The sequence below is a fragment of the Paralichthys olivaceus genome, chromosome 12, assembly GCF_024713975.1.
Source record: "Paralichthys olivaceus isolate ysfri-2021 chromosome 12, ASM2471397v2, whole genome shotgun sequence".
In the NCBI taxonomy this organism is placed as follows: domain Eukaryota; kingdom Metazoa; phylum Chordata; class Actinopteri; order Pleuronectiformes; family Paralichthyidae; genus Paralichthys; species Paralichthys olivaceus.
In genome coordinates this window covers 8887963-8903188 of record NC_091104.1, presented here as the reverse complement: position 1 = coordinate 8903188, position 15226 = coordinate 8887963, and the positions used below count along the sequence as shown (strand labels likewise).

The 15226-nt window shown below is 40.5% G+C and overlaps 1 long non-coding RNA gene and 3 gene segments (V, D, J or C); 1 reads left to right on the top strand and 3 right to left on the bottom strand.

The window, feature by feature from the left end:
* The window catches only part of LOC138412316 (Ig kappa chain V region Mem5-like), a 47252-nt gene that overhangs the window by 4731 nt on the left and 27295 nt on the right, over positions 1-15226 (bottom strand).
* Positions 285-15226, bottom strand: part of LOC138404820 (Ig kappa chain V-III region MOPC 321-like) — a 39338-nt gene continuing 24396 nt past the window's right edge. Inside the window, 2 exon segments of the V gene segment in view lie at positions 285-830; positions 1612-1649. Coding sequence covers positions 508-830; positions 1612-1649 — 361 coding nt within the window.
* LOC138412315 (Ig kappa chain V region Mem5-like) overlaps positions 12705-15226 on the top strand; it is a 28671-nt gene continuing 26149 nt past the window's right edge. Inside the window, 2 exon segments of the V gene segment in view lie at positions 12705-12812; positions 12915-13213. Coding sequence covers positions 12764-12812; positions 12915-13213 — 348 coding nt within the window.
* LOC138412324 (uncharacterized) lies at positions 13232-14958 on the bottom strand. Its single transcript, XR_011244765.1, has 3 exons — positions 14821-14958; positions 14371-14447; positions 13232-13940 (listed from the first exon to the last, which is right to left on the bottom strand). It is a non-coding gene; the product is annotated as an uncharacterized lncRNA (long non-coding RNA).

Sequence of the window (15226 nt, the reverse complement as noted above, 5' to 3'; positions counted from 1 at the left end):
ACATGGATGGAACTAAATATCTAAATAACTCTTATGCTAAATGTGTCATCTCCCTCTAACTTCTCAGGTTTCATTTGAAGTTTTTACTTGTGACACTTTTGTTGACAATAATATGAATTATGAGGAAAGTCCTACAAACTAATGAAATATGTGATTTTCATCATTTGAATGAAGTGAATTGTTCATCTCAGAAGTGAGGAACATGGTTTTCATGCAGATCCACACAAGAGAAATTAGATCTTTTACATTAATATCTTGCAGAAGAAACAAAACAGAAGCAGATGTTAGTGATGATTTCTTTTATTTCAGTAAAGTAAGAATAGAAATGTGAAAAACAAATGACATATGACATGAAATATTTATTCTTGTTTAAAAAGTAGCACAATACAACATTGAACTGTGATAATATGTTGAAGCAAAGATATGAAGACGTGCAGAGCTGCAGTAGAACACACGTAAATCAAACAGACCCACAGTAGAGCACAATGACTCCATCCTGTCGTCTCTCTACTCCGAGCAGCGGTCAGGGTCCAGGGTTTGAGTGACAGGGCTCTGTCCGTTCAGACTGGCCTCACAGCTCACTGAGGCCGCCTTGCTCCACTGCTCCACAGGGAGGCTCAGGGTGCTGCTCCAGCTGTAGTGGCCGTCCTTCCCCAGGACCTCTGGGCTGTGAGACGCCCCCGAGGAGCTGCTGCTGCCCCCCACCTTCCAGCCCAGGCTCCAGGCCGAGGGGAAGCCCCCGCTGGCCAGACACACCAGAGTGGCACTGCCCTGCTGCAGCTCTGCACTGGAGGGGGGGAGCACGGTCAGGGTGGGCCGCACCACACCCACTGGAGGAGAGAGAGGGGGGAGAAAAGACAAAGGGATGAGGATGAAGCAAAATGACGTCCAGGTGATTTCTTGCACGTTATAAAATAAAACAGAAGAACTTCTACTGTTTAACATCTTCACTCAGTGTCAGACCATCAGCCGCAGGGTTCAAGTGTCAATGTGGCTGAGAAGGTTCACTGATAATGATTATTGATGATTATTGATGACGTCTTCATGTCTGTTTCTCAACGTGTGACAGTGAAGAACTCGTCCCTGAGATGATTTTCTTCTGTTTAAAGTCACAGAGCTGAAACACTGGTGTGAAAACAGTTCAAACCGTTGTCGTCTGTTTCTTTCACTTCCTTTTCACCACATGAACCGTGAACACAAAGCTGAGCTGCATTTACTGATAAAATCCTGTTTGTGTTCAACCTCAGATTTTTGTGCCAGAATATGTTTGATCATTTCAAAGTAAACATTTGAAACACTTTGTGATTCAGTTTGAAGCTTGAGCAAATTCTATTTTAAAATGTTCTACACATGTGAATTCGAATCATTAGTGAACATGAAAATAGATGAAACATTTGTTTTTGTATGTTTCTATAAATGTAATAATCTACAGAAATTCATTACAATCAATAAATATTGATCAGCATTTCTTTTTCTCAGGATATGAGATTAACTTTGATTGATCAAAACTCAACAAAATTATCAGCCAGTCAATCTCTGAACTTGATCAAATTCTTCTTCATTATTAGATCAAAGTTATTATTGCACAAAGTCAAAATCTCTGGTACTTACAGTCACTGACGAGTTTGGTTCCTCCACCGAAAGTCCACCACAGTGATACAGACTCATTAGGTGCTCGTACAAAAACCTCCTGCACCGTGAACAACAGTCTGTCCACTGAAGATTCACTTTTTATGGTAAAACTACACAATTGACACTTCATATTTATATTGAGCTAATGTGGCTTGACATTTCATCATGATTTGAAATAATTTCAATCATTTTTGTTACTTTTAAACATTGAGACACAAACAGTTGATTTAACTTTGTCATAAATTAATACTTCAAAATAGTTTAACATCATTTAAAATCTGTAAAACAAACAGGAAACCTCAACAGAATTTGAAAAACACAATTTAAACAAAAAGCTTTTAAAGTTCTATTGTACTTCTACTCACTCTGTAATTCAAGGGAATGAAATAAACATATTTGCATCAATGAAAGTGACACAATTTGAATCCAGATGCTGACGACCCTCAATTGTGCTTCTTCATATTTAGTGTAAATCCAAACAGTAACGCTCCTGAGTTTGTGTCCCACGTCACCTTCAGTCCGTTCAGAGCAGAGGAATCATTTCCATAGAGATGAGGCTTTGCATCGTCAGCTGATCCTCCACTGAACCGAGAAGCTTTATAGTCCTGTGACTTCAGCTCTGCAGGACTCAGACCCGTCAGTCGACCACAACCACCATGACTCTCATCGCCCTCCTCATCTGGACGCTGGCCTGCTGCAGCTTCACAGGTTCAGTCACTCAGCAACATTTCAGACGTGATGCGCTGCCTGTTCTCTCTCTTCACCTCCGCTGAGACTTGTATGATTTGTGTTTGTCTGCAGGATGCAGCGGCCAGGTGACTGTGACTCAGCCTCCAGTCGTGACCATTACTCCAGGATCCACTGTCACTCTGACCTGTAAAACCGATTCCAATGTTGGAACGTGTTATAGTCAACCATGTATGTCCTGGTACCAGCAGAAACCTGGACAGACTCCAAAGCTCCTAATATACAGAGCGACCAATAGACATTCAGGAGCACCAGCTCGATTTAGTGGCGGTGGAAGCAGCTCTGACTTCTCTTTGACCATCAGTGGAGTTCAGAGTGAAGATGCAGCAGTTTACTACTGTTTCAGTGGCCATGTAATAAATGGAGCGAGTGTGTTGACACAGTGAATCACAGTCGTACAAAAACCTCCCTCAGTCAGAGGCAGAGACACTGAGCTGTTACAGCAGGAAGAGAGTGTGACACAGACCAGTGAACACAGAGACTGACAGGAACCTCACCAAGCACAACATTCACAATCACACACTTTCAGACCTAAGATGAAACTCTTAAAAAGTTGCTTTTACTGACTACATCCATTTATTACTACAAATGAATGACCAGTTTGTAATATTTGAATATCATTTTACCACAAGCTTTACTTATTCTCTGATTTTCCACAGGAGTGTCAGTGGGATATTTCTAAATATGTACAAAATAGATTTTTCTCAAGTGCAGTAATTACAGTCAATACATTCATGATGTATTTGTAGTATATTCAAGAATCCTTTATAGAGCAAAGTGCATTCCATAGGTTGTATACAATCATTATATACATTGTTTGTGGACTTTATCTTTGTATAAACAGTTTTTAAAGACATTTATTTATAGTGATAGTCTATATATTCTACATATTTCATATAGACTGTCAACATCTTTATGTAGAATGTATATACATATGTGAATCATATATTATTATATTAAACATAGATTATATGATAAATATATTATTTAGTCAACAGATTGCATGTATATCTATATAGACCTTATATATCATTATATAGCAACCAGACTGTGTTCATATAGACAGTCTGTCTAACTAAGGTCTCTTTAGGCCTCATGATGCATTTTGCAGCTCTTTTTATTCACATGGTTTTATCTTCATTAGCAGACGCACTTTGCTCAGTTTTATTGGAACTGTACATGTTAAACTTTAGTTTTTTACAGAGCAATCAAATGAGACTGATACTCGTAGACTTCACTGTCACATGAAGTCTTATTGATACTCAGAGTATTCTCAGAGGGGGAGAGTACTTCAATAAAACAGAGGTCTGGGGTCACTGAGGTTAGATGACGTGTACTTACTGACTTCTTTCCCTGATATCAGAGCTGAATGAAATGACTGATGTACACGGTGATGAGAGATTGAACAAGGACAGAAAACCAAATCAGTCTCAACCATGATGGAGTTATTGATGATGGTGAAGTGTCAGCAGAGGGCAGTGTGCATCTACTTATAGACATGAAGAGACAGTTACTCCCAGAGGAGCTGCTGGCTTCAGTTTTCAGTCACACTTTGATTCAGTTGAGGAAACAAAATCACTTGGTTCGATTTTGATACATTTGGTGTTTTGGGATGAAAGAGTCCATGAACAACAATCACATTCAAAGGTTTTCTGGTAAAAAGCCTTGAAGACAAACTTCTCCCATGTGTGCAGACCAGAACGTTTCAAAGTCAGAACCAGAAGTGAAAGTTCCTTCATGTGATGTCCACATGTTCTCACTCAACCTCACCTCTTCCTCTGGGTTTCATCAAGACAGGTGTACTCAAATGTATTTTGCATGAATTGTTTGCATCGCTGCTCCTCAGAGTTAAAGTCACACAGAGTCCGAGCAGTTTTCACGCACTCGCACAGAAAACTGCATCAGGATGATGTTGACAGTAACTCTGAGTGTCATGATGGTTTTTCTGAGTCAGGGTGAGAGATTTTGAACATGGTGTTAATGTGTTGTCTTTATTTTCCTCCACAGGCTGTTGGAACTCTTTCCTCTGATGCTCTTTCATTCATTTCTGATTTCAGAGTCTGCTGCCAACAAATTTCTGACTCAGACCGACACAGTCAAGTCTGTTAGACTTGGAGGGACTGTGAACATCGGAGCCAGAGGGAGTTCAGATATTGGTGCTGATCTCAGTTGGTACCTTCAGAAACCTGGACAGGCTCCCAAGCTTCTTATATACAGAGCATCAACTCTTAATTCAGGAACTCCGTCTCGATTCAGTGGCAGTAGATCTGGTTCTAGTTACACCTTAACTATCAGTGGTGTTCAGGCTGAAGATGTTGGAGATTATTACTGTTTCGGTGATCATGGCAGTGGAGTGTTCACACAGTGATTTAGAGTCGTACAAAAACCTCCCTCAGTTTGACTGAAGTGAAACTGGTCCACTGCAGCTGCACAGAGAATAACTGGTCCAGTGAACACAACACACGAGTCTTCAAGCAGAAGAATCTTTACTGAAACAAAGCCCACACACACTTCTCATTTTGTATTCTCCTCATTCAGTTCCCTCTCTGAAGCTACTGACATAACCTGGCACCTTACATCAGTCCAAACCAAAAGCTCCAGTTTCTTGTTCTAGATTTTGAAATCAATGTTTTAATGCTTGATATGTTGTATCTCCACTGACGTGCAGAGAAGTGACACAACTGAAACCATCTCCTGCACTTTCTGACACTGGAATGATTAAGAATGGAGGTTTTGCAATGTGTAAAATGTTGAAAGCAAAAAAAAAGACACCGATTTGTTGTGACACACAGTTTTATTCAATGATGATTAGTTGAGTTGAGTTTTAGAGGAATCATTTGAAAATGAGATTTAATAAGATCTAATGATTACATTAACAGTCACATTGACAGACAAATATTGGCCGTTAGTTATTTCTATCATTGGTTTTGCTTCGCTGAAAAGGAAGCATGTTTCCAATCTTGATAAAACGATCACTAATATGTCATCATTGTTCTTACCAATTAAAAGAAGTAGTAACTTTTATTTTTACCAACCGATTTAAATTCCAAGATATCTGCCCAGAGGAGGAGCATCAAGTGAAGATTTAAAACCATGTAAAAAGATTAAAGACCAAACACTTTGGTGTTATGCATCAATACAAACTTTATTAGCAAAACCTCATTTGTGAGCGTGACAGTTATTAAAGTTGAGCTCCACACAGAACAAACCTCTACAAACATCCAAACTCATATTTGATCAGAGCTGCAGGTCTGCTTCTCCTGCCCCCTCCCCCCAGACAGAGCTCCTGTCCTGGGCTTCAGTCGGCCCCTCTAGCCCTGACACTGGCTCCTGGTGAGGGACTGGGTCTGACTGTGTCCGTGGTGGAGGACCCTGCAGGAGTACAGCTCCCCTGTCTCCCAGTGCTCCCGGCTCAGGGTCAGGGTGCTGCTGCTGCTGAAGCGTCCGCTCTTCTCCTGCTCCGAGCTGGTAAGGACCCCCTCCGTCACCTCTGTGCCGTCCACGTCCCAGCTCACCACAGCTCCCTGAGGAGAGTAGCCAGTCAACAGGCAGGCCAGCATGGCCGAGCCCCCAGAGAGCTGCTCAGAGGAAGGGGGAAGCAGAGAGACCGAGGGCCTGACCATGGGGCCACCTGGAGGGGAGAGTAGAGACACACAAGAAGATGAGAGTCACTTATCTTATCTCATCTTAGCGTTACCTAATCGAATCTTAACCGAGACAAGAGCCATCAAGAAAATCTGGAGTATGAAACTCTTTAACAGTCATTTTTATACACGCAGGGTTAAAAAAATCAAGTTTCCAATGAGCTGAACTTTGATATAAACTTAATTCAAGCTTCTTTACATCGTCTACAGAAAATGTCCATTCGCATCCTCATTCAGAATACAATCATTTCATGTGCTGACATAATTCAGAGACCTATTGTTTCAATTTGGCAAAGTCATGATTGAACTTTTCAACTTCTAATCGTTGTTGCTTATTAACAGACTGAAATTCATATTCACTTTTTTTCCCCTTTCAAATATGATTGTTGTCTGATAACTACCGGATGTAATAAAACATAGAGACACATTTATTTATCTATTGAGAAATACATTATGTGCAAAGTTTGATCCACCATGAAGCCAGACTTACTGTGAATGATGAGTTTGGTGCCTCCGCCGAACGTGTACCACAGTGATAGAAGTCTGTTAAGTCGCTGTACAAAAACCTCCTTCACACAACAGTGAGCACAAAGCACAAAGTCATGTCAGTGACAAACTGTCATCTGTGTTAACAGATGCAGAAACAATCTCTGTCATCTAAAGGATTTTATTATTACAAAAATAACATCCACCTTGAAAACGTTCATGATTTTGCTTTGTTTTCTGATATATGTCAAAATTCAATGAAACAGGATGATTCCACAACTGATGAGCATTTAACCAGCTGCAAACTGAGGAGACCCTTCACATCATTATTCAATGTGGCTGAGATTATTTGACATGAAACTACAGGACATTGGAGAGAAGAACTTTGAATCATTTTTGTAAAATGAAATAAAAAAAGCTGGTAAATTAAATATATGAATAAGTTCAACTGCTCAACTGCAAGTTGAATGTCTGGGCTGTTCTTGCATTTTATTTTCCTCACCCTAGAAAAACTAATACAATTAAAATAAATAATAATAATAATCCATAGAGTTGGCATTGGGAGAACATGTGAGACATGTTTAAGTTTTCTATGGACAGATTTGAAATGGTCGAATGATCCAGAGGGAGATGAACTCTGCTTTTTCTGTTTCACATCCGCAGGTGTGTGTTTGCATGACTTTTGTGCATCGCTGCTCCAGAGTTTAAGTTCTCCTGCCTCACACAGAGTCCGAGCAGTTTTCACACGCTCGCACAGAAAACTGCATCAGGATGATGTTGACAGTAACTCTGAGTGTCATGTTGGTTTTTCTGAGTCAGGGTGAGAGATTTTGAACATGGTGTTAATGTGTTGTCTTTATTTTCCTCCACAGGCTGTTGGAACTCTTTCCTCTGATGCTCTTTCATTCATTTCTGATTTCAGAGTCTGCTGCCAACAATTTTCTGACTCAGACCGACACAGTCAAGTCTGTTAGACTTGGAGGGACTGTGAACATCGGAGCCAGAGGGAGTTCAAATATTGGTGCTGATCTCAGTTGGTACCTTCAGAAACCTGGACAGGCTCCCAAGCTTCTTATATACACAACATCAACTCTTAATTCAGGAACTCCGTCTCGATTCAGTGGCAGTAGATCTGGTTCTAGTTACACCTTAACTATCAGTGGTGTTCAGGCTGAAGATGTTGGAGATTATTACTGTCTTGGTGCTCATGGCAGTGGAATGTTCACACAGTGATTTAGAGTCGTACAAAAACCTCCCTCAGTTTGATTGAAGTGAAACTGGTCCACTGCAGCTGCACAGAGAATAACTGGTCCAGTGAACACAACACACGAGTCTTCAAGCAGAAGAATCTTAACTGAAACAAACTAAACTAAAGTTTTAAATGTTCATAAATCAACAAACAAGGCCCCATGCAACCAACGTTGTCCTTTTAGATGATTGGTTGAAGACTTGAACGTCTAAATGTGTGTGTAAGATGAGCCTGAGATGGTGGGGGGGAGGTTTGAAGTTAAACTTTATTGCTTCACTATCATTTACGTGGATGCACGGGTCTGCACTTTTAATATTGATGAGAAAAGATTAGTTTGAAGATTGTAATGATGTGGTTCATGTGTTTCTTTGTAGGGGGGTGTTTGATTCAATGCAGGCTCCCCCAGGTCCCTTTTGCCCGAGGCCCCTAAAGTCCCTTGAAACGCCCCTGGAGTCCCACAAATGATTTTTCATGGTGATTCTCTGGCGGAGCAGTGAACGCTGCGTCGACCGGCCGAGTTGCACGTGTTGTAAACGGAGCTGTATCGTGAAAAACCTGCGTCAACTAGTTGCTCTACAGAATGAGCTCTAACAGAAAACTACAGTGAACACAGAGAATATATGTAGTGATGTGTACGATGTATTATAAACACATTGAGATGATACAACCAACAAGTTTAAAACAAGAATAATCAGAAAGTTCTGGTTATTAATCAATTTCATTTGATGACTAAATGTTTGTTTGTCGACTTTAATTGTCATTTAGATTCTGTTAAACTTTATTAAATAGTGATATGATGAATATTATAATCACACATTCAAAGGTGTTTTACCATTAAGCACTCACACATCAGAACATGGATGGAACTAAATATCTAAATAACTCTTATGCTAAATGTGTCATCTCCCTCTAACTTCTCAGGTTTCATTTGAAGTTTTTACTTGTGACACTTTTGTTGACAATAATATGAATTATGAGGAAAGTCCTACAAACTAATGAAATATGTGATTTTTATAATTTGAATGAAGTGAATTGTTCATCTCAGAAGTGAGGAACATGGTTTTCATGCAGATCCACACAAGAGAAATTATCTTATAAGTGGAAGTAAAACACAGATTTACATTAATATCTTGCAGAAGAAATAAAACAGAAGCAGATGTTAGTGATGATTTCTTTTATTTCAGTAAAGTAAGAATAGAAATGTGAAAAACAAATGACATATGACATGAAATATTTATTCTTGTTTAAAAAGTAGCACAATACAACATTGAACTGTGATAATATGTTGAAGCAAAGATATGAAGACGTGCAGAGCTGCAGTAGAACACACGTAAATCAAACAGACCCACAGTAGAGCACAATGACTCCATCCTGTCGTCTCTCTACTCCGAGCAGCGGTCAGGGTCCAGGGTTTGAGTGACAGGGCTCTGTCCGTTCAGACTGGCCTCACAGCTCACTGAGGCCGCCTTGCTCCACTGCTCCACAGGGAGGCTCAGGGTGCTGCTCCAGCTGTAGTGGCCGTCCTTCCCCAGGACCTCTAGGCTGTGAGACGCCCCCGAGGAGCTGCTGCTGCCCCCCACCTTCCAGCCCAGGCTCCAGGCCGAGGGGAAGCCCCCGCTGGCCAGACACACCAGAGTGGCACTGCCCTGCTGCAGCTCTGCACTGGAGGGGGGGAGGACGGTCAGGGTGGGCCGCACCACACCCACTGGAGGAGAGAGAGGGGGGAGAAAAGACAAAGGGATGAGGATGAAGCAAAATGACGTCCAGGTGATTTCTTGCACGTTATAAAATAAAACAGAAGAACTTCTACTGTTTAACATCTTCACTCAGTGTCAGACCATCAGCCGCAGGGTTCAAGTGTCAATGTGGCTGAGAAGGTTCACTGATAATGATTATTGATGATTATTGATGACGTCTTCATGTCTGTTTCTCAACGTGTGACAGTGAAGAACTCGTCCCTGAGATGATTTTCTTCTGTTTGAAGTCACAGAGCTGAAACACTGGTGTGAAAACAGTTCAAACCGTTGTCGTCTGTTTCTTTCACTTCCTTTTCACCACATGAACCGTGAACACAAAGCTGAGCTGCATTTACTGATAAAATCCTGTTTGTGTTCAACATCAGATTTTTGTGCCAGAATATGTTTGATCATTTCAAAGTAAACATTTGAAACACTTTGTGATTCAGTTTGAAGCTTGAGCAAATTCTATTTTAAAATGTTCTACACATGTGAATTCAAATCATTAGTGAACATGAAAATAGATGAAACATTTGTTTTTGTATGTTTCTATAAATGTAATAATCTACAGAAATTCATTACAATCAATAAATATTGATCAGCATTTCTTTTTCTCAGGATATGAGATTAACTCTGATTGATCAAAACTCAACAAAATTATCAGCCAGTCAATCTCTGAACTTGATCAAATTCTTCTTCATTATTAGATCAAAGTTATTATTGCACAAAGTCAAAATCTCTGGTACTTACAGTCACTGACGAGTTTGGTTCCTCCACCGAAAGTGTACCACAGTGATACAGACTCATTAGGTGCTCGTACAAAAACCTCCTGCACCGTGAACAACAGTCTGTCCACTGAAGATTCACTTTTTATGGTAAAACTACACAATTGACACTTCATATTTATATTGAGCTAATGTGGCCTGACATTTCATCATGATTTGAAATAATTTCAATCATTTTTGTTACTTCTAAACATTGAGACACAAACAGTTGATTTAACTTTGTCATAAATTAATACTTCAAAATAGTTTAACATCATTTAAAATCTGTAAAACAAACAGGAAACCTCAACAGAATTTGAAAAACACAATTTAAACAAAAAGCTTTTAAAGTTCTATTGTACTTCTACTCACTCTGTAATTCAAGGGAATGAAATAAACATATTTGCATCAATGAAAGTGACACAATTTGAATCCAGATGCTGATGACCCTCAATTGTGCTTCTTCATATTTAGTGTAAATCCAAACAGTAACGCTCCTGAGTTTGTGTCCCACGTCACCTTCAGTCCGCTCAGAGCAGAGGAATCATTTCCATAGAGAGGAGGCTTTGCATCGTCAGCTGATCCTCCACTGAACCGAGAAGCTTTATAGTCCTGTGACTTCAGCTCTGCAGGACTCAGACCCGTCAGTCGACCACAACCACCATGACTCTCATCGCCCTCCTCATCTGGACGCTGGCCTGCTGCAGCTTCACAGGTTCAGTCACTCAGCAACATTTCAGACGTGATGCGCTGCCTGTTCTCTCTCTTCACCTCCGCTGAGACTTGTATGATTTGTGTTTGTCTGCAGGATGCAGCGGCCAGGTGACTGTGACTCAGCCTCCAGTCATGACCTTTACTCCAGGATCCACTGTCACTCTGACCTGTAAAACCAATTCCAATGTTGGAACGTGTTATAGTCAACCATGTATGTCCTGGTACCAGCAGAAACCTGGACAGACTCCAAAGCTCCTAATATACAGAGCGACCAATAGATATTCAGGAGCACCAGCTCGGTTTAGTGGCAGTGGAAGCAGAACTGACTTCTCTTTGACCATCAGTGGAGTTCAGAGTGAAGATGTTGGAGATTATTACTGTCTCACTGATCATGGCAGTGGAGTGTTGACACAGTGAATCACAGTCGTACAAAAACCTCCCTCAGTCAGAGGCAGAGACACTGAGCTGTTACAGCAGGAAGAGAGTGTGACACAGACCAGTGAACACAGAGACTGACAGGAACCTCACCAAGCACAACATTCACAATCACACACTTTCAGACCTAAGATGAAACTCTTAAAAAGTTGCTTTTACTGACTACATCCATTTATTACTACAAATGAATGACCAGTTTGTAATATTTGAATATCATTTTACCACAAGCTTTACTTATTCTCTGATTTTCCACAGGAGTGTCAGTGGGATATTTCTAAATATGTACAACATAGATTTTTCTCAAGTGCAGTAATTACAGTCAATACATTCATGATGTATTTGTAGTATATTCAAAAATCCTTTATAGAGCAAGGTGCATTCCATAAGTTGTATATAATCATTATATACATTGTTTGTGGACTTTATCTTTGTATAAACAGTTTTTAAAGACATTTATTTATAGTGATAGTCTATATATTCTACATATTTCATATAGACTGTCAACATCTTTATGTAGACTGTATATACATACGTGAATCATATATTATTATATTAAACATAGATTATATGAGAAATAAATTATTTAGTCAACAGATTGCATGTATATCTATATAGACCTTATATATCATTATATAGCAACCAGACTGTGTTCATATAGACAGTCTATCTAACTAAGGTCTCTTTAGGCCTCATGATGCATTTTGCAGCTCTTTTTATTCACATGGTTTTATCTTCATTAGCAGACGCACTTTGCTCAGTTTTATTGGAACTGTACATGTTAAACTTTAGTTTTTTACAGAGCAATCAAATGAGACTGATACTCGTAGACTTCACTGTCACATCAAGTCTTATTGATACTCAGAGTATTCTCAGAGGGGGAGAGTACTTCAATAAAACAGAGGTCTGGGGTCACTGAGGTTAGATGACGTGTACTTACTGACTTCTTTCCCTGATATCAGAGCTGAATGAAATGACTGATGTACACGGTGATGATAGATTGAACAAGGACAGAAAACCAAATCAGTCTCAACCATGATGGAGTTATTGATGATGGTGAAGTGTCAGCAGAGGGCAGTGTGCATCTACTTATAGACATGAAGAGACAGTAAAAAGCCTTGAAGACAAACTTCTCCCATGTGTGCAGACCAGAACGTTTCAAAGTCAGAACCAGAAGTGAAAGTTCCTTCATGTGATGTCCACATGTTCTCACTCAACCTCACCTCTTCCTCTGGGTTTCATCAAGACAGGTGTACTCAAATGTATTTTGCATGAATTGTATGCATCGCTGCTCCTCAGAGTTAAAGTCACACAGAGTCCGAGCAGTTTTCACGCACTCGCACAGAAAACTGCATCAGGATGATGTTGACAGTAACTCTGAGTGTCATGATGGTTTTTCTGAGTCAGGGTGAGAGATTTTGAACATGGTGTTAATGTGTTGTCTTTATTTTCCTCCACAGGCTGTTGGAACTCTTTCCTCTGATGCTCTTTCATTCATTTCTGATTTCAGAGTCTGCTGCCAACAATTTTCTGACTCAGACCGACACAGTCAAGTCTGTTAGTCTTGGAGGGACTGTGAACATCGGAGCCAGAGGGAGTTCAGATATTGGTGCTGATCTCAGTTGGTACCTTCAGAAACCTGGACAGGCTCCCAAGCTTCTTATATATTCTGCATCAACTCGTTATTCAGGAACTCCGTCTCGATTCAGTGGCAGTAGATCTGGTTCTAGTTACACCTTAACTATCAGTGGTGTTCAGGCTGAAGATGTTGGAGATTATTACTGTCTCGGCTATCATAGCGATTACACGTTCACACAGTGATTTAGAGTCGTACAAAAACCTCCCTCAGTTTGACTGAAGTGAAACTGGTCCACTGCAGCTGCACAGAGAATAACTGGTCCAGTGAACACAACACACGAGTCTTCAAGCAGAAGAATCTTAACTGAAACAAAGCCCACACACACTTCTCATTTTGAACTAACTTCATTCAGTTCCCTCTCTGAAGCTACTGACATAACCTGGCACCTTACATCAGTCCAAACCAAAAGTTCCAGTTTCTTGTTCTAGATTTTGAAATAATACCATTGCTATTTATTATACCCAGCGGCTTCTCAACATGTAGATGGATGTAAAACTAAAATGCAGTACTTCAACCAAAGTTCAACTGGTCCCTTACAAAACCACATTTTTATTTAATTGAACAAAGTTTGTGGAAATCATTTCATTAGTTTTTGTTTGATCATGTTGACAAAGAAACAAAGAAACAGAATTAAGTTTATATTTGGGTAACTGTTTTTTAATGCAAGCACATGGTTCGAGAATACATATTTTGGTTTGCAAACAAACAGAGATAAAGTGTCCTCTTCTTTTCTTCTGTTCCTTGATGTTGCTGCGTGCATTGTTCAAGGCAAGGATTAAATGTTATTGGATTGGTTACAGGTGACGTAGGCACAGACACTGTTGCATAGGAGAGAGTCAACTTTGGATCTGTTCCCAGGTCAGGATGGACACGGTGACATCAGCAGACGAAGGGCGACTACAGAATTAACAAGGCATGCAAACAACACACGAGAATAAGACAGACATCTTGGACGACTGACAACACTGGCATGCCATCATTTCTTTTCACAGCTTTATCAGCTTTACCTTTTATAAACAATTATATGCAAGAAACTCTAATTCCACCTTTTTAGAGAGAGAAAAAGTGCAGTTAACCCATGCCATTTCTGGCTGTGGTAATGTCTCAAACACACTTCTCTCACCAGCCTGCTTGGTGCAAGGTCACGCCGGCGACTTCAGGTTTGCTTAAGGCTGCTTCTCTGGGCCAGAGAGGAATTATTCACCCGGTAAAATGCCAAGTCCTGACGCTAAGGCCTGTTAGTACACGGCCTGACCCCTGAGCACATGACACAGCCTAACGTCATGCTCAGATCAAAAGGACTACAAAGAGTTGGACATGTCCTTACCTTTACGTCTGCCCTCTAGTAATCCCGCCTGCACAGTTCAGGTTCTTCACTGTTACACAGTGGATGTCACTGTGCATCTGTGGAAAACAACAAATGTTGCAGCGGTTATTTATGCAATAAGATAGATAGATGTTCTGCACTCTTCAACTCTTGTCAGTTGCCAGTGTTTTTAAAGGCAACCTGAAAGGAAAAATAAAAGGAACTATTTTATAATAACAAATATCAATGCATATGAATATATGGATACTTGCATACTGTCCAAACTAAGTGTACAACAGAAGCTAGGATTAAATCAATGAAAGAAAAGCAACAACAACAAAAAACAAGCAAAAAACCCGGATTGAAAAAACATAGCAAAAATCTAAGGCAGTTTAAATTTGAAGACAATCCCAGTCTGCACAGGTCACCAGTGTATCACAGGATCAACATGCAGAGACAAACCATTCTCACCTACTGCCAGTCTGGATCGAAACCAGATCTGCATGTCTTTGGATTTTTGGAGGAAGCTGGAGTATCCAGAGAAAAATGGGATGAATTGGGGGTGGGTAGTGACAGCTCACAATGATCTATCAATGGAGGAGCTCATCAGTGCCTTATTCTTGAGCCTCTTAAATGAGCCTGAGTGGCTGTGAAGGAGACTGTTACCATTGGATAGGGATAATCCTTGCAGGCTGCACTTTACCAGGAATCAATTAGTTAACGCTTCCTCTCTCAGACTGGGTGAGTTCATTCAGTGCGAGACAGGAGCCCCACTGGATCTGATTCTGTCCTCCGCCTCATATCTTGTGGGACGCACACTGATCTACCTCACTCAACTCAACTGGGAGATCCGGACATCTGTAGTCGCTCAGGGGGG